This window comes from Pseudonaja textilis, chromosome 3, assembly GCF_049901715.1.
Source record: "Pseudonaja textilis isolate UNSWEBS1 chromosome 3, rPseTex1.2, whole genome shotgun sequence".
NCBI classification, from domain to species: domain Eukaryota; kingdom Metazoa; phylum Chordata; class Lepidosauria; order Squamata; family Elapidae; genus Pseudonaja; species Pseudonaja textilis.
In genome coordinates this window covers 154,137,380-154,158,410 of record NC_141992.1, presented here as the reverse complement: position 1 = coordinate 154,158,410, position 21,031 = coordinate 154,137,380, and the positions used below count along the sequence as shown (strand labels likewise).

Genomic DNA, 21,031 nt, shown 5'->3' with positions numbered 1-21,031 from the left:
AACCGTTCATCGTATGTTTCAGTCTCCAGTCCTCTAATCATCCTGGTTGCTCTTCTCTGTACTTTTTTCTAGAGTCTCAAGATCTTTTTTCTAATGTGGTGACTAAAACTGGATACAGTACTCTAGGTTTGGTCTTACTAAGACTGGTAAAAGTGAAGGCAACTTGTCAGAGCTGGTTGAACACTGCAAATGCAAGCCATCACATTTTTGACATTTTCATTTATTTTCCGAGGTGAAACTTTAGGTAGTATTCAGAGACGGCTCCATAAATGATGAATAGGGCGGCCATGAAATTTGATCAGGGAACATTTGGACGACTTGATGTAATCCGAGTTTTCTGTATGCTTTTTTTGCCATCTAGCGGTCGTCTGATTTTTTATTTTGATTTTTTTGCATTCCAGACTGAGGGCTCTACCTACATAGATTCTATGTGGAAACCTTTCCCCACCGTTTGCTTTTTTGCTTTTCTAAACTCACTTTGTCCTTGGCATGAAAGCAAAAGTGCCATAAAAGTGCAAGGCAAACTTGTTCTTTAGGGCAGGGCTCTCCAACCTTGGCTACTTTAAGCCTGGAGGACTTCAACTCCCAGAATTCCCCAGCCAGCAAAGCTGGGAATTCTGGGAGTTGAAGTCCTCCAGGCTTAAAGTAGCCAAGATTGGAGACCCTTGCTTTAGGGAACTGCAACAGCCTCTCGCCTCCCAATACGCCGGAGGGGCGGAACTTGTAAGAGGTTTGCGGCCTTTAAAACACTCGGCCTCTCTTTTTTTCTTTTTTTTTTCCACCCCCGCATATGGGAGACCTTGAAACCCGCAACAGACAACCGGAAATCCATGTCGGAAGCGAATTGCAGGCTCGGCCCCAAATCCGGATGCGAAGGCTCGTTCCTCGTCCTTTCGTGCCGGGCCGGGGTGACATGGGGAGTTGGCGGCGCTGACGCGGAAGCTGAGACGGTCGCTTCCCGGCCACTTTTGTTCCTTGCGCTCCTCCGCCTCCTTTGCTGGGGGTGGTCCGTTGGCCAGGTGAGGCGGCCCAGCCGCTCTCTCTCTCTCTCTCTCTCTCTCCTCCCCGCTCCTGCCCGGGCTCGTTCGCCGTCCTCGTTATAGTGGACGAAGAGGGGCGGAGGGGGAAAGTGGCAGGGATAGAGGAGGAGGCCTTGCTGCGCCCGGCTCGGTGGCTCTTCCTCGCCCGTCCATAGTGCCCTGGGAGCGGCGGGGCTAAGGATCGAAGGGCCTCGGCGGTGAGGAAACCCGCCTTCGGGGGCGGGGGGCGGTCCTCGGTGCTCTCGCAGCTTGGTGGTTTTTCTCGCCATCGCTTCATTACCGAACTAGGTTACGCCACCGGTCCGCCTGCGAGGAAACCACCAAGCTCAGAGAGCGCCAAGGACCCCGCAGTCCCAACCGTGAGCCCCAAATATTTCCTTCTGTCGGAACCTGCCTTTGTTGGAGAGGCTGGAGGAGAAGAAGCGATGGGGCGGCTCGGCCTCCCCCTTTCCTCGTAGCCCAATATTATGTAAAATGCCGCTTTTATTAGGAAAACCCGTAAAGGAGTCCCTTTGGGGCCCCGCAGAGCTTCAGGGGTCCCTAAACTGAGGTAGAAAGGAATTCTTTCAACCTGAAGAAGTTTTTGAGGCGTGCGTTACTCAGCTTTCTTATGTGATTGTAGGTGAATCTGTGGTCCTTGTTTTTAATCATAGCTTGTTGCACCAATAACCTGTTTTCACAGGCTATGTTAAAACCATGGCTACAGCCAGAGTGGTGGGTGGGCACATTCTGCTAAGTCAAACCCCAAATAGTTTAACTTGACACTAGCATTAGAAATGCATCCTTCCTGACTCTTCTCCCGTCCCCTGGAAGCAGTTCAAGTGTTATCCTATCCTGTGGTTTGTGGAGGTGGCACAAGCTGACTTTAAAAAAAATAAAATAAACCAAGTATTTTGATGGTTAAGGCAGATCTTAGGCAGGCTTTTGAAGCTAATTTCCACAGTGGATTGTTGTTGATTTCAAACTGTTCTTGCTTACCTTGATCTAAACAATGTGATTTTCTCTGACATGGGATTGTGCTTTGTTTTGTCTGTAATATGCACTGTTCTACTCTGATAATAAGCCTGAACACTGAAATTGTATTATTGATTCTCCGTGATAAATGTGTGAGTTAATATGTGTTCTGTAACCTGGTTAAATTTTCTAGGTATTTACATAGTGTAAAATATGTGGAACCTGCATATAGCTTGAGAAAGTGGCAGTATAAAATGTAGGTAGCATCTTTATAACCTTAGATTATTATCCAATATACACAAAATTGGGATGTAGTCAGTTCTACAACATGTGTTGCATTAGTTATTCCCAGATTCTTACTCATTATATCAACAAATCATTTACCATAGTAGTTTTATTGACTTCAAAGTCTTAAATTTTCCTCCATTCCTTCAATCCTATACCCATATGCTTCAGGATTAATTGAAAACAAAATGGGTAAATAAAGACTGGCTTTCAGCTAGAACTTCTTAGGAAAAAGAATAGGTTGAGAAATAAGTGTGTTATATTTATAATGTCCTATGTGAGGTACTTAATCATGAAAAGACTTTTCATAGATGCAACCGTGATAGTTGATTTAGTATCCAAGTCAACTGCTGTCACAGTCAAGCAAAGGAGTTTAGAATAAGCTTAAATTAGAAATATGTTTCTAAGGCTTAAAATGGAAGACAGTCAGACAATTAGAGTCTCTTCTCACCATAATTGGGATATTTCTGAGGTTTGTTTAGTTTATGTATAACAAGGAAATGCACATAGATCTTTGTTTCTTGGCACTGAAAGTTTCCAAATTACAGTAGAAACTTACAGAACATTCAGGGATTGTATACATTTCTTTTTTAAAACATTTAGCACAAATATATTAAAACTCTATTTGTGGCTGTTGAGTAAGAACAATGACTAAGAAAAGTTATTTATTTCCCTCCCTCAAATCTTATATAACGACAAAGTTAACAGAATTTAAAAATAATTTCTGGGCCCATATGCCTTATTAGAGGATGATGTAAAATAAAAAAAAAGTAGATTTATGGCCCTGATAATGTTAGATATACATTAATGTACCATAACTGTTAGTATGCTGGTTTTTCATGATATGTGCAATTTAATCTTCCTTGACATTAAAATATTGTAGGAAAAGCAAGATAAAGAACAATATGAACATCAAAGGATGAAATCTGACACACAGTTCAGATGTTTTCCAAGTATATGTTGCATGCCCTAAAAATTGCAATGAAATATTTTTTTAATTAGACATCTGTGATCAAAATTAGTGGCACTCCCACTAATACGTTATTGTTCCTGTGTTTATAGGATATATAAAATGCTCTCTTTGGATGTAAATTCATAAGGAATGCATTTTTCACAGATCAGTACACTCCTACTGAAGCAGAATTCGCTTACTGAACAGTACTTGTGAGTAAACCTAGTCAACATGTTAAGCTTCTCATTTAAAATATATTTTTCAAGAGTGTGGTTATAACTGAATATTCTTTTCTTTCAGAAATGGCAGCACAGAAAAGGAAGTCTGTACTGGTAGAATCCTCTGCTAAGCGGCGGAAATTGGATAAAAGTAATAAATCAGTTTCTACTAGTAAAGAAAGAAAATTACAGGATGCTAAATGCATATCAAATAAAGCAGTGCCGAAGAAAGAAGTGCCCCAACTCTCTGCCCCAACTAACAGGTCAGCTGTCAATAAGTTTATAAATAGAGCTTCTCTGCCATCTTCCCAAAATAAACAAGCGCAAAGGAACTCCAAACAGACTTTAAATGAGTTAAAGAAGAGAGCATGTAAAATGGTGTGCATGAAAAGGACATCCTTAACATCTTTAGGTAAATTATGTCCTGCACAGACATCTCTGAAATCTTCCAAAATAAAGCATGCTAATTCTCTGAATCTTTCAAAATCTTCTTCCAAAATCTGTTCTAGGGGGAAGAGAAAATGCAACATTGTCAAAAATAAAACTTCCTATGAAAACAAGAAAGCGAATAAATCATCTGTAAATTCTAAAAGACGTTCTACTGAAGCTCGGTGTAAAAGACATGCAGCCTGGTGTGGTAAGACAAGTCATAAGAACCTGCATTCGAAATCACGACCGACCAAAGAAAATACCACAAGAAGTACAAAATCTAGAAAATGTAACTTAGAGGTTCAGAATTCTAAAACCCCGTCTCTAAAAAAATCAGTTTCTCAGAACAGTGAAGCAAGGTGGACTAAAACTTCAGGTGAAAAGCCGTCTGATACTGACCATAGAAAGATAGGCAAAAAGTCAGTGGGCACTGATTCTGCCAAAGCTGTCAGAATTAGGCAAGAACAATTACCTGTCAAACAAACTAAGAAAGTAGCTCAGAAGGACACAGTGCAGGACCTCCCAAAGTCACAACATATTGTTAAACAAGGGCATCAAACTAGGAGATCGCCAAGATTGCAGCAGTCCTCTGATGTTTCTACAATATCTTTGAGAAGCAGAAAAGTTAAAGAAACACATGCTTCTGTTACAAAACAATGTAATCAGATGAAAAAGCTGGTACCACAATTTAAACATGAAAAATTGAAACAAGCCCACCAGAAATTAGGAAAGTGTGTGGAAGACAATGATCAAATTAAAGGAAGAAAAATATCAGATAATAAGAAAATGGGTTGTTTCTCCCCCCAAAAACATGAAGTGGATTCTGAAATCAGTGATTCAACTACATCTCAAGATAAGCCAAGAGAACTGAAAAATAATTTTGAAAATAATAAAGAATCTGAAAAGGAAGTTGCCAACACAATTTCCTGTCCTATAAATTCAGCTTGCAGTATAGTAAGCAAAGCAAAGTCAAAGCACAAAAATGGAAAAATCAGTGTAAAAGCAGATAGAGTTTTGCCAGTAGAACCTGTTTGTCAACAAGAAGATGTGGTAAAATCCAAAAAGATTAGCATTCTTGAACTGTGTGAAGAAATTGCTGGCGAGATTGAATCAGATACAGTAGAGGTAAAAAGAATTTCTCCTAACCCTGACTATGGAAAAGAGGAGGAAAAAAATCCAGTGCTTGAATTGCCACAGGATATAGTATTAAATGAGGAGAAAACTAACCAGAACTCTCAATGTAAGCGATTTTTTCCCAGCAGAAAAGGGATGTCTGTCAAATGTACTGTAAATGGCAGACATAGCACAATGAACAAAAATTCTAAATGGACCAAAATAAAATTAACTAAAGTCAACCATGTGAGCCATAGTATCTCAAGTACTCCAAAGCTTGATGTTTTAAAATGTAATGCTCCTGAGGAACAACAAGCCAGAACTGTAGAAATACACCTTCCAGAAGTTCAAAGGAAATTATCTGAAAACAATGATAGCACAATACGTGAACAGAAGTTAAGTACATCTGATTTTGAAGGAATCCAGATTAAAGATAGAATGCTACATGCTGAACAGTCCACTTTACAGAAGATAGAGAATGGTTTGTCTGAGGCAAAGCATTGTCCTGGGCCAACACCAGATAAGGTAATTATTTTGTAATATAACAATATGATTTTGTATTTTATTGCAGAATTAGTTTGTTTCATGGGGCAATATGATGTACTTTGAGGATGAGTATAATGCAGTGCATTCTGTTTAACCTAAAATAACGTAAATGCACTATCATGCATTTAACATTTATTACATCATTTATCACTCATGTCCTAATAACTTTGCAGCTTGACTATTGCAACACACATACATGAGACTGAACTTGAAGACAACCCAGAAGTTTCAAAACATGCAGAATAGAGTGGCATAAGTAATGATGGGCATGTCTTAGTATGCCCATGTAACACCTCTGCATCATGAACTGTACCTGGTTGCATCCCATGGAAGCAGCTTGCTTCTGAGTGTGATTTAAGGTGCTGGTTGCTGTCTATAAAACCTTACATGGCATCAGGACGGATTACTAGAGGGACTGCCTGTCTCTCCTTGTATCCATCTGACCACTTTCATCCTACAGGGTTGGCATGCTTTGGATTCCTTCAGTTAAATAGTATCATTGAGTAGAACCCTGGAAGTGTGTCTTTTCTGTAACAGTGCTTGCGCTTTGGAAGATCCAGATGCCTCCCCCCTCCTGCTGATGTTCAGAAGAGGGGTGAAGACCTGGCTTTTCACCCAGGCTTTTGGCAAGGGAGAGTGAGACTTCTCACCTGACTCCATTTGATCTGTCAGGAGCAGGGTAGCACTAAGAGGCAATACATTACTAAAAGCTAACTGTAAAAAGATGGTTTGAAATGTTTTGTCTATGTTTTTTCATATAGGTAACTGAGTATCATGGGAAAGACCACTAAGTTCAATAAATTGAGTTATTTTTTAGATTTGAGATTTTCTTTGCTAGTTTGTTGGAAGCTAGAGGTATCTCTGAAAGTGTTTGTGCATGTACTACACGTTTATTATACCTCATGAAACCATAGGTAGCATATGCAAACCTAATTATACCAGTATGATTATAGGGTGCTTCAAAGAAGGAAAGATTTCTAATGTGAACATGTTTTCTGCAGCTTCTTAAAGCAGCTGCATTTTTTTCATGGCCTGTTTAGATGCCCATTACAATGCTGTGTGATCTTAAGGAAAGGGACATTTAGTTTACATTGAATCCAAATGCATGTTTCTGAATGCTTCAAAGCACCTTTTTGCTTTGAATCAGAAGCTCTGCACTACGCTAAGATTCCTTGAAGATTGAAAGTACTGTTTTAGAATTTCTAAATTCTTTATACGTTTGCACAAAGACTCAAGAAAACTGATTAATATTCTCACGAGATAAATTATCTCTAGCCCAACTGTTGCATCAGTCCTTATAATTTATTGCGTCTCAACTAGACATCTCAATTATGCAAACATGGTAGAAGTTTCTTAAAGTGAACAGGAACAAAAATGTAAATTTTTGAATTGATAAGATCTGTTGTATGTTTGAATAAATGGTTCTTATATGTATATCTTTAGAGTTTCAATTTAGAGTTCACTACGTATCCAGAAAATACTTCAGTGAAAATAATTTCAGAACAAACATCAGTGAAGCAAGTAAAAAGAGAGACAACAGAAATCAAACCTCAAGGTAAACTTCAAATTATATTTCATATTAAAGCATATTTAATTATGGATAAAGTAATTTATAGTTTACATTCAAGTTTTTGTACTATGATATATTAAAAAAACTTATATGGCCAAATAATCATGGAATATGAACTTGGAAACAAGGGTAATCAGATGCAACTTTATTTCCATTAAAAGGGTAACTTGTGCTTGGAGGATTCCTAATAGTGGACCATAAGACTTATCATAAAAATGCCGAAGTGAGGCCGCTTACAGCTTTTTTTGAATTGATCTTACCATTGGCAAATTAAATTCAACTGATTCGCTAACATATTGACCACAGTATGCATAACAATAAGCCAGAATTTGTTTTATCATGATATTTTCAATACTTTGTGGTGTGTCAAAATGAATTAAATTCATATCAACACACAGGTCAAAATGTAACAAACCATATCATTGATCAACTTGGTGTATGAACCCAATTTTATTGCAGATTGGAAAAATAATCACTACTTGTGAATCGGTTCTTAGGGTTTTTTTTATGTAGCATCAAGAAGAAAACAGATCAGAAAAACTAAATAGAAATAAGATGGGATTCTAGATTTAGACCCAGTGACTCTAACATAATACAGGCATTAAATTGCTGCTGGAACTATACATAGTTACGTGGTTTATAAAGTAGTAAAAACATTGTGTGCTCCACTTTCCCGCTGAAATACTGAGGGTTTTTTTTAAAATGGAATCATGGTTTGGCTTTCACAACTGATATCTATTGGGCAGTGTTGAGCTACAGGGTTTATTGCCATGGTCTAGATAACAGCTGAGTCAATCCCTGAATAATTGCTGTGGTTTGTGTAGCAGTCCATCTTGCTCCTAAAAATGCCAGCTCATAGTTGTCAATGAAAGTAAGGAAATCTGTTACCTAAAAAGATCACACTCATTAAACCCTAAAGCCCAATATTGCCCTTTTGTATATTCTTTTTGTATACAATATAAAGCAACTATAGTTTGTTACATTAAAGATACAATTCATAATTTATTTAACCTGTGCAGCTCTAAATCACACAAAATGTGTGCCTTTCATTATATTTGTTCAACTTATGCACTCTGAGGTAATATAAAACTGAAGGAAAAAAAGTTTTGAAGAACTTGACTTGATAATTATCTCCCCAAGTAGTTTTCTATTATATATTCATTGATAAATATGAAGTAATATGGAATCCTTGGTTGTCTTTGAGCTTGGTTGTTTGATTACAGATGTCTCAAACAAACATCCAAGCTCAGGAACACAAGGACTCCATGGTTTAACCCAGAGTTACATACATTTTATTCTAATGAAGTAATATATTGATTTATTGATAGATCCAGTTGGAAAACAGTTGGTTCAGACTCCTGCTAATAAAACCTCTGAGATAAATGAGAGCAGGTACAGTATTTTTAAAAATATTTTATATTTTCTTACATTTTATGCTGCAATCTTTTACAGGTACTAAATTTGCCAGTCAGTTGTTAAGACATATCTGAGTATTATCAACTCAGACTTAACATTCTTTCTTTAATATTCTCTTTCCTAAGGATATACCCTGAGCAAAACTGGCCAGATAACCTTGATCTTAGGCTGCTCTTGATAGAGGTAGATCTCTGTGAAATGTGAATAAACACACAGACCTGGCATCTCTGGTTGGGTACAATTAGGGATGTAACCCTGAATGAGCTCTGAGTTGCATATCCTTCACCTGCCATGGTGCCAAGGTTCAGAAAAAAGGCTAGCTGCAATTTTAGAGAGACCCTAGTGGACCCAGCAGGACTGCAGCATAGATAATGGTTGCAAGGGATGATAAATGTGACTGTTGGTCTCTTCCCCGTTGCTGATCCTGAACACTTCCCTGTTAGAGAAGTTAAGAGAGATGAATCAGATGAAAAAAAAAAACCTAGTATAACAATGCTACAAAGCAAAACTCAGTACAACCCTATAATGGTATAAACCCATTTGAGAACAGACCCTGACTGCCAAAATATGAATACTTCGGTATTCTAATAGCATCTGGACTGTCTGCAGATGTTTTGAATGCTGCTGTGCAGGAGCTCTGCTTGTACCAAAAGGAGTTGTTTCAGACAGTTCTGGGAGGAAAATCATCAAACCACAGGTCATCTGTCACAGTATACTATTGATAATTCAGTTGTATAACCATCAAGGCCAAGATAGGGATACTATTAAAATCTTGAACTAAGGCAGATGCAAGGTTAAATCTGGTAAAAAAAAAAAAGATGTCATTTGTTGGTATAAATATATGTTCTAGGACAGGGGTGTCAAACTGGATTTCTTTGAGGGCCGGATCAGCACTGTAGTTTTCCTCTGCGTGGTGGGTGGCAGGTGGCGGAACGGATGCCCCCTGTGGCATCCTGCCAGCCAAAATGGGCCATGGGGGGTCTGCACACAGCCCCCTTGTGCCTTGTTTTTGCCTTCCATGGCTGCAGCACTCTCCAGCTGAAAACGGGCTGTGTTTTTTGGCCATTTTCAGCCCATTTTCAGCTTGTTTTTGGCCCATCTTTGGCCGGCAGAGTGCTCCAGGAGGCCATGGAGGATATAAATGAGGTGCTGGGTGGAGCACATGTGGCCCATTTTAGCTGGCAGAGGCTCTGCTGGTCGGTCCCTTGATATTTCCAGGCCAGCTCCGCAGGCCAGATTTAAGCACCCCTTGGGCTGGATCCGGGCCACGGGCCTAGAGGTTGACCTCTCTGTTCCAGAAACTTAAGTTCCAGTGATTGTGCTTCCCTGCAGGAGCAAATCTATGACTAGGGGATCTTCTTGGATTCACAGATCCTGCTGGAGAAGCAGGTGGAAGCTCTGGTAGGGAGACAGTGTGCCAATTACAGCCCTACTTGAACTGGAAAAACTTGGCTGTTGTAACTTCTACTCTAGTTCTTGTGAGATTGCACTGCTACAATGCATCATATGATTGTTATCTTTGAAAATAATCTCCAAGCTACATCAGATTGTGGCAGCCAGGATGTCAGAAGGAGATACCTATGTTGCAGCCACTCCAATGTTCCATCCAGACAATTAATTATTATCTAAAAGCCCTACATAGTACAAGTCCAATCACATCAGAGGCCATTTTAACCAGTATGATTCTGCCTGTCTTGTACAAGTTGTACAGAAGGGAATCCATCCTACTGAACATAAGGCAGGTATAGACTAGGATGCACGGTAGCTCTTGCCCTCAGAAATACCCAGAGAACTGTCTTGGCTGCAGAATTTCTGACACTTCATAAGGCATCAAAAACTTTACTTTTTGAGCATATTTAATATCTATATTTGCTCCATATGTCCTCCTTTTTGATGCTGAAATGAAGCAGGAACAGAATCATTGTTCAAACAGGAAGTCTTCCCTCTCTACCCTGAAGAAAAAAGAAGGCATAGTTCCAACTTCCATCTTATAGATCTTTAAGTGAAATACAGGTAGTCCTCAACTTACAACCATAACTGAGGCCGAAATTTCTGTTGTTAAGTGAAACATTTGTTAAGTGAGTTTTGCCCTATTTTATGAACTTTCTTGCCACAGATGTTAAGTAAATCACTGCAATCAATAAATTAGTAACCCGGTTGTTAAGTGAATCTGGCTTCCCCGTTGACTTTGCTTGTCAGAATATCACAAAATGGGATTAGTTGACCTTGGGACACAGCAACGGTCATAAATATGAACCAGTTGCCAAGCATCTGAATTTGGATCCCATGATCATGGGGATGCTGCAAAAGTTGTATCTGAAAAATAAGTCACTTTTTTCCATGCTGTTGTAACTTTGACGATCACTAAATGAACTGTTGTAAGTAAGGACCAGCTGTAATTGCTTCCATTTATGAAGTAAGGATTGATGGTAGAATATATGGAGGTAGTCTTTTTTCCCCCTTTTGCTAGGAGCATACCATTGCATGTCATACCATCATGCAAAAACCATGTCTCAACAACAGATTAGGTTCACTTTAATATTTTTTAAAAAACTTAGCATGATAAGACAGGGTTGTGATCATCTTAAATAAAAACTTTATTTGTTGTGGACAATCAAGCAGAAAGGGATTGGCCTATTCGTTTACAAATTTTGCTTGCTGTAAAATGTGAGTAACTTTTTTGACAGAAGCATAGCTAAATTTTTGATAGCCTTTCCTCCCGAACCTTAAGGTATCTTGCGTTGCTCTCTGTTCTGCTTAGATTTAATATTAATTCGGTTGAATTGTGTGGAAGAGAAATACATTTTTATTAAAATAGACACATAAACAGTAACTTTTGCAAATTATTTTTATGCATAAAGGGCATCTGTGCCAAAGATTCCATTAACAACAAAATGTGGTGGCTTTCTTACATCTGAAGAACATATTCAAAAATTAAAAGAAGCTGCAAAAGATGGCGATAAGCAGCTAATTATAGTAAGTATTTGTGTATGGTAAGTTAATGGTTGTTACAATTCTTCAATGTGTGTCAGGCTTTTATAAGTTAATAAAGTATAATATGTTAATAAAGTAGAAAAAATATTCTCTCTGTTATGGTGAAAGTAGAAAATGGGTTAAATCTAATTTAAAGGTTTCTTGTTATAGTATAATTTTCTATTCATTGCGGTGAAGAAATGTATTATATGTGTTTGATGTACAGCAGATATGGCCATCCGTTGTCTTGGACTGAAGGCTAAAACATGTAAAATACGGTTGCTGGAATTGGGTATGTTTAGTTTAAATGAAAAGAAGGATGTGGGGTGATATGATAACAGTGTTCCAGTATCTCAGGGGTTGCCACAAAGGGCAACCTATTCTCCAAAGTCAAGCTATTCTCCAAAACATCTGAGGGCAGGACAAGATGCAATGGATGGAAACTATCAAGGAGAGAAGCAATCTAGAACTAAGGAGAAACTTCCTGACAGTTAGAACAATTAGTCAGTGGAACAACTTGCCTCCAGAAGTTGTGGATGCTGTAACACTGGAAGTCTTTAAAGAGAAAGCAATAGAATGATTTACTGTCCTTGGATTTGGACTACGTGTTGTAGGTTCATCCGAATTGAATAGCCTTTTCCAACTGACCCAAAATGTAATTTGGAAGGGAAAAAAAAGGTCTATCCTCACTAGTACAATCTTTTTGTCGTGTTTTTTTAAAAAACATCCTACCTTTGCTATACTGACTCTCACCTGGCCATTAGTAGAGTCCAGTGTCTCCTAAGGAAGACCACAGACTTTTGTTTGCATTGGGTATTAGTCATCATGGCCCTTCATGTCTCGTAGCACAATGAAGCATATCTGTCTGAAAAGCAATTTATAGAAATACGTTGACAGAGTTCAGAAATCTTCTCTAGAACAGGGAACCTTCCTATAAAAAGAAATAAGTAGCAGAATATGATGGCTTCATGACATCTGGTTATTGAGAAAGCAGTGTTATGAACGACCACAATTAACCCCAAAATTTATGTTGCTAAGTTAGAAATGTGTTAAGTGAGTTTTGCCTCATTTTATGACCTTTCTTGCCATATTTGTTAAATGAATCACTGCAGTTGTTTAATTAGTAATACCATTGTTAAGTGGCTTTGACTTTACTTGTCAAAAGGACACAAAAGGTGATCACATGAACCAGTTGTCAAACATCTGAATGTAAGTCACATGACCATGGGGATGCTGCAATGGTCATAACTCTGAAAAATAGTTGTATGTCACTTTTTTCCAGTGCCGTTGTAACTTTGAACAAAACAAACTGTTTTAAGTTGAGGACTATCTGTATTGATTTCCCAGTTCTTGATTTCCCTGGACTAACAGAAAATAATAGGAGAATGTGCTATTTTACTGTACATATTTTAATTGACAGGAAAGATCATGTTATTTTTCTGATGAATTAGGCCTGAAAATATTGCCATAGCCCTAGTTTGCTTCAAATCCCAACAAATGTATTTTGATTGCTCTTCATAGTTGCTATCCTTGATATTGAAAGTACTTTAATAGTGTATGACATGGGTTTGCAGCTATTTATGTTCAGTAAATTGTATTATTTGGTTAGGAAAGTTTTGTTTCACGAGCTATGTTTTAACTTTTAATATATAGGATGCAGGACAAAAACGGTTTGGAGCTATTTCCTGTAATATTTGTGGAATGCTTTATACAGCTTCAAATCCTGAGGATGAAACCCAGCATCTGTTCTTCCATAACCAGTTTATAAGTGCAGTAAAATATGTGGTAAGAATATTTTTTTTCCTTTGCTCCAAAGCATAAAGTATTTTAGATAGCCCCAGTGGATTATCCAAAATTATACTTAAAGCAGCAGTCAAATCCACTTAGAAATGTTTTATTTGTTAGTTTAAATAAAGTAATGAAACAGACTTTTCCACATTTCTCCTAACTAATTGTTCAGTGGGTGAATATTATATCATCTGAGTTACCTAGTACGGTCTGTATGGTGCTTTGGATTCAATTCAAATCCAAAAAGTATTTAAAAGCACTTGGAAACCTGCCTGCCATCCTTTAAAACAGCTGTGTCTTTTCCAGGAATTATGTGGCAGCTGCAGAAAGCATGCTTTGAAGCACTTTTGGAATCAAATTGAAAACACTCTATAGCCCTATTGCACATGCATTATTTTATGCTTTTGCACAATTTATTTTTAAAAGCCATATTTCATACAAGATCGTTGAACTGACCATTATATGGCCCTGCAATTTATATTCAGAGTACCAGAACTCTGCTTTCTTTATCATATATGTTACCTTCCATAACTTGCATTGATATTGATAAGACCTCCAGGATAATTGAACTGAACTTTCCCGGCTGCTTCCAAAGTCTACCACACAAATACTATCTGGTTCAAATATAGCTGGTGATTTAATGATTTACAAAAGCACTTACTACCTTTCATGATCTTATTGACCTACCTGTAAACTATTACCTTCTCATGGAAGAAATACATTACGAAAGCTCTGGAGAGCAGGAGTTTTAAAGCACCTGGAAAAGCAGTGGTAGTGGGAGGGTAACAAATGCTTGAATAACTGAATGATCAGAGCTTAAGGTGAAATTGGAGCATCAGTTTTTTAACCTTTTTGCTTTTCAGTTTAATATAGTTTATTCCTTTTCTATTTTTAAAAATATTTTTGCTAAGCTGGAATTCAAAACAGAAAACTCAGAAGCTAGAATACAATTTGCTTCTTACATAGTTTCATATTACAATATATATATTTCATTACAATCCAAATGTATGCAATGTTTGTTTCTAGCTGAAATTGAACTTTTGAAACATAACCAAACTGGGTGGATTTATGGAAAATAAGTTAAATCTTTTATGTGGTATAATTTTGTGAACTATATCACAAATAATAATTTGACTTAAAAGTTAAATTCTGTTTCAATTTTTTTGAAAACCTCAATTCCCAATTAATTATTGTTGCAGCCATTTATTTCTTTTAGTTTAATTAATGTTTATGTCTTAAAATTATTCTCAATTTATGTAAAATACTTTAAACACCATAAAAATTGTAATGCCATAAGCATAAATTCAACGCTCATGTCAAGGTACTCATATAATTTTCCCTCGTTCTTAGAACATTAGAGCCTCGGTGGCACAGTGGTTAGAGTGCTGTACTGCAGACCACTTCTGCTGACTATCAGTTGTTCAAATCCCACCAGGCTCAAGGCTGACTCAGCCTTCCATCCTTCCGAGGTGGGTAAAATGAGGACCCAGATTGTTGGAGGCAATATGCTGACTCTGTAAAACCACGTAGAAAGGGCGGTAAAGCACTATAAAGTGGTGTCTAAGTGCTAGTGCTATTGCTATCTGTGAATTAATTCTGTAGCTGCCATTGCACATGTATTTGACATGAACAGTTAATTCTTCCTTTACTTTTTTAAATTAATTGAATAAAACAAAAGAAAAAAAATTGACAAACTTATAAGTCAATTATGGAGGGATGATATGGCCATTGCTTTGGAATAAATTACCACTGGAGCTGAATTAAATCCTTCTTTATTCTCTAAGAGACAGCTATAATATTAATATTTATTTGCCTTTTATTGTCTTGAGTTTTTAATGTTTTATATTTGTTTTAATGATAGTTTTATTATTACAATATTTTTGTAAATCACCTAAAGCCATTAAAGGAGTGGGTAACATATATATTTTCTAAATAAATAAATGGTAGGGAAGTATCATCCAGATAACTTTTTTAGGGTGTTAAAATAATATTTTGGTACTCTGAAATTAAAATGATTTACTTTATGAATAGGTGGGCTTAGAAATCTGATGAAATGAAATGATCAAATGTAATAGTTATCACAAATGATACCAGAAAAATCTTTATTTGAATTATTGTGTTAGCCTCAAAAGATCAAGACCATAAGTGAAGTTCCAGTTAAACTGATTTATTACTAATCATGCCTATCTATGTACAAGAATCTATACAACTAATTAGTACTATCTTGGCATTAAATAAGGGTCAACAGAATTCAAAAGGAGTTGCACTTAATCTGTTTGTGACTACGTAAAGCAACTTTAAGCTAAATCTTCTTTGACCCCAGGTTCTACCTCTTCTTCTCCTACAGTATCACTATTTGGATGATTGTTATAACAGTATGTGGCACTGAAAATATAAGTCTCAGTGGAATATAATTAATTGTTTAATTTTTAGTGAGCTTTCTTTTTCTCTCTTCCTTTTTTAAAATGAATGTAGGTAAGGCTTTTGAATTTATTAGTCTAGTTATGGTACTTTTCTTTAGACTTCCTATAAATACCGCTTTAGGCAGCCTTTGCAAACAACATAAATTCTAATTTATGGATAAAATTAAGTCTTAATAGACTTAAGTGGCTTTTTGTTCTGTTTTTTCATGCAGGTACTGATCATTTATCACCATCAGTGTGGATCTGAAGAAGAGTTAATTACCTCATTTTTGAGTATGTTTAACTTCAGATACACACAGCGTAGCAACTTTCCCTTTTAGGGTGTTAGAAGGTAGCTATTCATTTATAGTCTCATTTTTGTGACTATTAGTTATAATTAGTGACACAATAAATGATTTCATCTTTTGAACCACTGAACCACTGCATGCCATTCAGTTCACTGAAAACCTCCTGGAGGTCTGTTGCATGCCACTTATCAAAATGTACACATATTTGTGGAGGTAACTGTGTTAAAGAAATGCTGCATAGTGTATATATATATATACATAGTCTTACTTGCACATACAGGCTCTGGACCATTTTGGGGAAATTTGCTGAATGAACAATTCTTAATGGATGAATTTTACAAGTATTCTGGTGGAAAAGACTAGGGCTGCCCAATGCTTCATGTTTGAATCCAACTAAGTGCTGGATCGGCACCTCTCTACAACTCTTGAAAGCAGCTGCCTTTTCCTAGGATGATGTAACAAATATGGAGGGCATGTGCTTCATTGAACTCATACGTATCTAAAACCAGCTTTTGTCCAAAGGGTCACTTAGCCCTAAAAGAGTTGTAAAGTGCAAAATATTTTCATAGTTTTCTATGGGAGCTTTTGAGTTATACAGACTATATTTATGGACAAGTCCATCAGGTCAGGATTTTTGTTTGCTAAGCAAGTGTGAATTATTTAACACAAGCTAAAAGTATAATTGTAAACAATGCATTAAAAGTATAAAAGCTTTGTGTTTAGCTGGGCATTGTTTTATTTTTCCTTTTTAGGGGTGGAAAAAAGAGAGAATTTTGTCTGAGTATCCTGATGGTAAGATTATAATGGTCCTTCCTGATGATCCCAAGTATGCACTGAGAAAGGTAGGTGAAATGTCTTGAACTGTATTTTATTTAATGGACAGGAGAAGGCTTTACTAAACTTTTTATAGTGGTTTGTTATTGTTAAGAATGTGATAATAAATACCTACAAATAAATTTTCTGATCACTGAAGTTGCCAAATACATACAAGACTTTCCATGCTTTGATTATTTCAGCTGCTGTTCTTACTAATATGAGACTGGCATGACAAGGGAATATCGAAATTGATGTGTTGGTAAAGCCTATGAATTTAATTGTCAGTTGAAATAAACCATTTTCCCTTGTGGATTTAAATGGAATTGTTTGCATGACATGACAAGTTTAACTTAGTTATTGTGTACTGTATCACTGGAATGAAGAATGTCAAAAAATTTTGGGTAGAACAAATTTAGTGTCTCTATGATTGTGTTAAGCTTGTTTATAGAACTTTACTATAATTTGAATTAGTTATATTTAAGTATGCATTGTACATTCTAAAATTTTGTTTCATTATTGCGGTTTTGTTTTTCTTTTATGTACATTTTCTGTGTTTGTGTGAGTAGATAGGTTAAATAAGATTTTCCTTTCCCAAATAGGTAAAATTCCATATAATTCCATAGCAAAGCACTCTAAATATGTATCTATATTGAGTTTTGAACAATTACGCAAAAATACTTTTATGCTTTTTGAATGTGTACTCGTTATGTGTGCATATGTTCTTTAAAAAAATGATTTTGAATACATTGATTCTAAGGCTTTTTATGTTATTTCTTCGGCAGGTTGATGAGATCAGAGAGATGGTTGATAATGATCTGGGATTCCAACAAGCTCCTCTAACATGCTCCAGAACTAAGACTCTATTATTTATTTCTAACGATAAAAAAGTAATTGGCTGCTTAATTGCAGAACACATTCAATGGGTGAGTAAACTGGATAACTATTGTCTTGTTACATTTTTCTTAGAAAGTTCATATATTTTTACTTAAAATGTTGGAACCTCTGAGAATATTTCCTGTGAAAAGTTCATCATTAAAATAAGGACATTTTTGTTTATAATGTAAAATGGAAAAAGTGGAGGGAGATAAAATAATATAAAAAGAAATATCAATTCTTAAGGGAGCAGTTATTGTAGTAGCCACTTGAAATATGTATCAGAGATGTCTTCTCAGCTGATAGGTGATTCGAAAATTGCAGTGCAGCACTTGGTTGCAGAAAAAAACAGCAATCCAAGTTCTATAGCAGTCAGTCGTGTTTTAATTCTTAGTGCTACTGGTAAATCTCTCAAATACTGATGCAAAATTCATTGTGATTTGAAGATGGCTGCAAAAAGAAGCAAGTTTTTGCTGCGTTGTAATCCTTGTGCTGATTTTTCCTACCATACTTTTTCATCCATCGGAGAAAGGTCTCTCAGCAGCTCTGCATTTTGAGCTATTTGCTTGTGTGGTGACTGTAGAAAGATGTTTCTTATATGGGAGAGGGGATGTGTAAAGTTCCACAACTATCTGTTGGAAAAGGAAGTGCATGTGGCAAGTGGATTTTCCCATATTTCTAGCCATCTCTTTTGTTTCAAATAGCAAGGCTACTGAAGATAATTTTTTTGTAGTGTCTAAAGAACTATTCCAAGGAAAGTGGTTTTGTTCAGTACCTGACACGATGAACTGAAGCTGGTCAGTTGGCATTTCATCCTTAGGCATGTTAGGAGCAGCTGACATAAATCATTCCTATGAAATACCATTTATATTGTAATATTATAATGACCATATTGTGTGGGGCTATTCAGCAAATATGACTGGATATAAATACCATATTTGGAAAGGAGATAGTTAAAATAGGAATTCGTTATTACAAATATGTTAACAATATTAAGATCAATCATAAAGAATGCTAATTGTTGTAATTATTGTTTCCCAAGGGGTATAGAGTTATTGAAGAAAAGATTCCAGATATTAGTTCAGAAAATGAGATGCTTACTTTTGAAAGGCAAAAGGCCTGGTGCTGCTCAACAACTCCTGAGCCGGCCATCTGTGGCATTAGTCGCATTTGGGTGTTCAGCATGATGCGACGGAAGAAAATTGCTTCTCGGATGTTAGAATGCTTGAGGTAAGGACCTTTTGCATTTGTATGAACGATTTATGGGGCACCTACATTACTTTAAAAAAGGGCAAAGGGGTTGCTCACATGGCATCTTAAATTTTCTAACACCCTTCCTGCGGTTGCCCCTGACTGTTATTGCTTAAGATAATTGGCTACAGTCTGTATTCAACTTTTACTTTTGTCTTAGAGTAGTAAAATACCCCATATACTATTTAATCAATTGGAAGTAAACCAGTCAAAAGTAAGAATTGTTAAATTGTTCACTACTTGTTATTTGGAAACTCTTTTAATTATGGGAGCAGATGTGACTATTTCAGAAGTGTGATAATTTTAAGAGGAGGATAAGATTAGGTAGCATCTGAATACTGGCTTTTGAAAAGCTTTAAAATACCTTGTATTTGGGGCAGTATTTTTATGTTTGTTAGCTCCTTGATTCATTGGTATTATTTGCCCAGTGGAAAGTATATGTTTTTAAAAAGTTTCTGTGCCAGTTGTATTTTGTCACAGTGATTTTTTTTCTCTTGTCTTTAATCAGAAACAATTTTATATATGGCTCATATTTAAGTAAAGAAGAAATTGCTTTTTCTGACCCTACTCCAGATGGAAAATTGTTTGCAACACAATATTTTGGTACTAGTCAATTTTTGGTATATAATTTTCTCAGCGGACAACAGCCTCAAAGTGATAACCTTTATGATAAAAGGTAATGAGAAATCATTAACTCTGTTGCTTGATGTTGACCAACAGATTTGGACTTTTATTAGCAGTGAACTCAGGAGTAGTAACAACCAAAAAGATGATGGTTGTATTTTATTAAAACTGTAAATAGCACAGAAGTAGAATAATTTTGAAAGATATTTTTATAAAAAATATGTATTATCTCTAGTACACTAGCCATGTTTACATGAAGCAAATAATTTGTTCATAGTGGACTGTCAATTAGTGCAAGAACTATGGTCGCCTTTTAAGTATATTTTGAAGTTCACAATGTAATAGTATACCAAGGCAATGAGAAAGTCTGTCTATTTGGTAGAGTTGTGAATCTGACAATCTCCATAGACATTTAGAAGTGTGAAAGTATTCTGTATTCAAGATCAATAAAAACTAGTGTCTAATCAAAGTATAGTTGGCTCACTATATATGTTGAATGGAAATAATTTTAAAAGAAAGATGTCTGCTCCTTTTCAAAAGTATGCCTCCAACTATACTTTAGCAATAGCAAATTGGTATATACTTTAATTTGTGGACTTCACTTGATACTTTAGCCTAAACCCCTCTTATTTCAGAGGGTGTACATAATGAAAAACTACTGTGGCCTTTCTTGACGTGTATATAATGTAGATTTCAAAAGAAAACATTTGATAACTTTTAAATAATCTACTAATGATAAATGTATTTAAGCAATGTCTTTGATATTATTGACTATTAAAAATTGATTGAAACACTGGTCTGGTGTAATAATGATTTTGAGTGTTAATAGTCACATTTACATTTTGGTAATCACGAGCACGTAACTTAATATTTCAAAGGAAATTTTCAATCTACAAGTAGCTTGATTAGTTCAAAACAGTGCCTTATATAGCGTAACAATCATAGTTCCAATGTTTGCATTGATAAGGGATTTAAATGAACTACAGTAAAGGCTCTTACATCCTTTAACTGGTTAGTATTAAATTACAATCAGGATTAGAGGTTAGTTCCCCCATGCATAGAGTGGACAATAATCCCACTACTCTTTTCGAAGCTTGATAAGGCTTGATGTCACCAATATGTACTCTACAGGACCATTTAGTCCTGTCTAACCCCAAAAGTAATATCTTTACATCAGCAAAGGGGCATTGTGGGGACATACTAAAATTGCTTTTTACATTGGACATATGCCAGTGTCCAGGCAAGTTGAAATATTCATATGCTGGTTCCCTCTTATACGGATTTGTACCTGCACAATAAGGCTAGGCTTCTGAAATGGACAAAAAAGTAACCTAGCATACTTTTTCCTGAAGTGATACAAACAGCATATATGCCAGTGTTTTTCAACTATGGCAACCCTAAGGTGTGTGGACTTTGATTTCCAGAATTCCCCAGTCCCCAGTCCACATGCTGGGAGAGTTGAAGTCCACACAT

General features: G+C 36.3%; 1 protein-coding gene across 7 annotated transcripts; it reads left to right on the top strand.

Annotated features, from left to right (window-relative positions):
* The first annotated feature begins 711 nt into the window (after nucleotides 1–711).
* Nucleotides 712–20,354, top strand: ESCO1 (establishment of sister chromatid cohesion N-acetyltransferase 1). Of its 7 annotated transcripts, none has more exons than XR_015743175.1 (13): nucleotides 839–1,019; nucleotides 3,342–3,443; nucleotides 3,532–5,516; nucleotides 6,981–7,092; nucleotides 8,436–8,499; nucleotides 11,385–11,499; nucleotides 13,150–13,281; nucleotides 14,635–14,753; nucleotides 15,920–15,980; nucleotides 16,747–16,836; nucleotides 17,593–17,733; nucleotides 18,726–18,913; nucleotides 19,443–20,354. XR_015743175.1 is itself a non-coding variant. In XM_026699320.2 (12 exons), the coding sequence occupies exons 3-12, from the start codon at nucleotides 3,534–3,536 to the stop codon at nucleotides 19,612–19,614; spliced, it is 2,751 nt and encodes a 916-aa protein (XP_026555105.2). In that variant the 5' UTR covers nucleotides 712–1,019; nucleotides 3,342–3,443; nucleotides 3,532–3,533; the 3' UTR covers nucleotides 19,615–20,354. The 7 variants fall into 7 exon arrangements, 2 of the variants coding, with proteins under 2 accessions (XP_026555105.2, XP_026555103.2); XR_015743174.1 differs by having other exon boundaries at nucleotides 15,920–16,038; XM_026699320.2 differs by lacking the exons at nucleotides 14,635–14,753; nucleotides 15,920–15,980 and having other exon boundaries at nucleotides 712–1,019; nucleotides 3,532–3,712; nucleotides 3,959–5,516.
* Nucleotides 20,355–21,031: the final 677 nt, after the last annotated feature.

Coding starts and splice junctions, on each gene's coding strand:
- ESCO1 (XM_026699318.2), top strand. CDS start 3,534: ATGGCAGCACAGAAAAGGAAGTCTGTACTGGTAGAATCCTCTGCTAAG. Junction 16,837..17,592: donor CCAAGTATGCACTGAGAAAG/GTAGGTGAAATG, acceptor TTTCTTCGGCAG/GTTGATGAGATCAGAGAGAT. Junction 18,914..19,442: donor CGGATGTTAGAATGCTTGAG/GTAAGGACCTTT, acceptor GTCTTTAATCAG/AAACAATTTTATATATGGCT.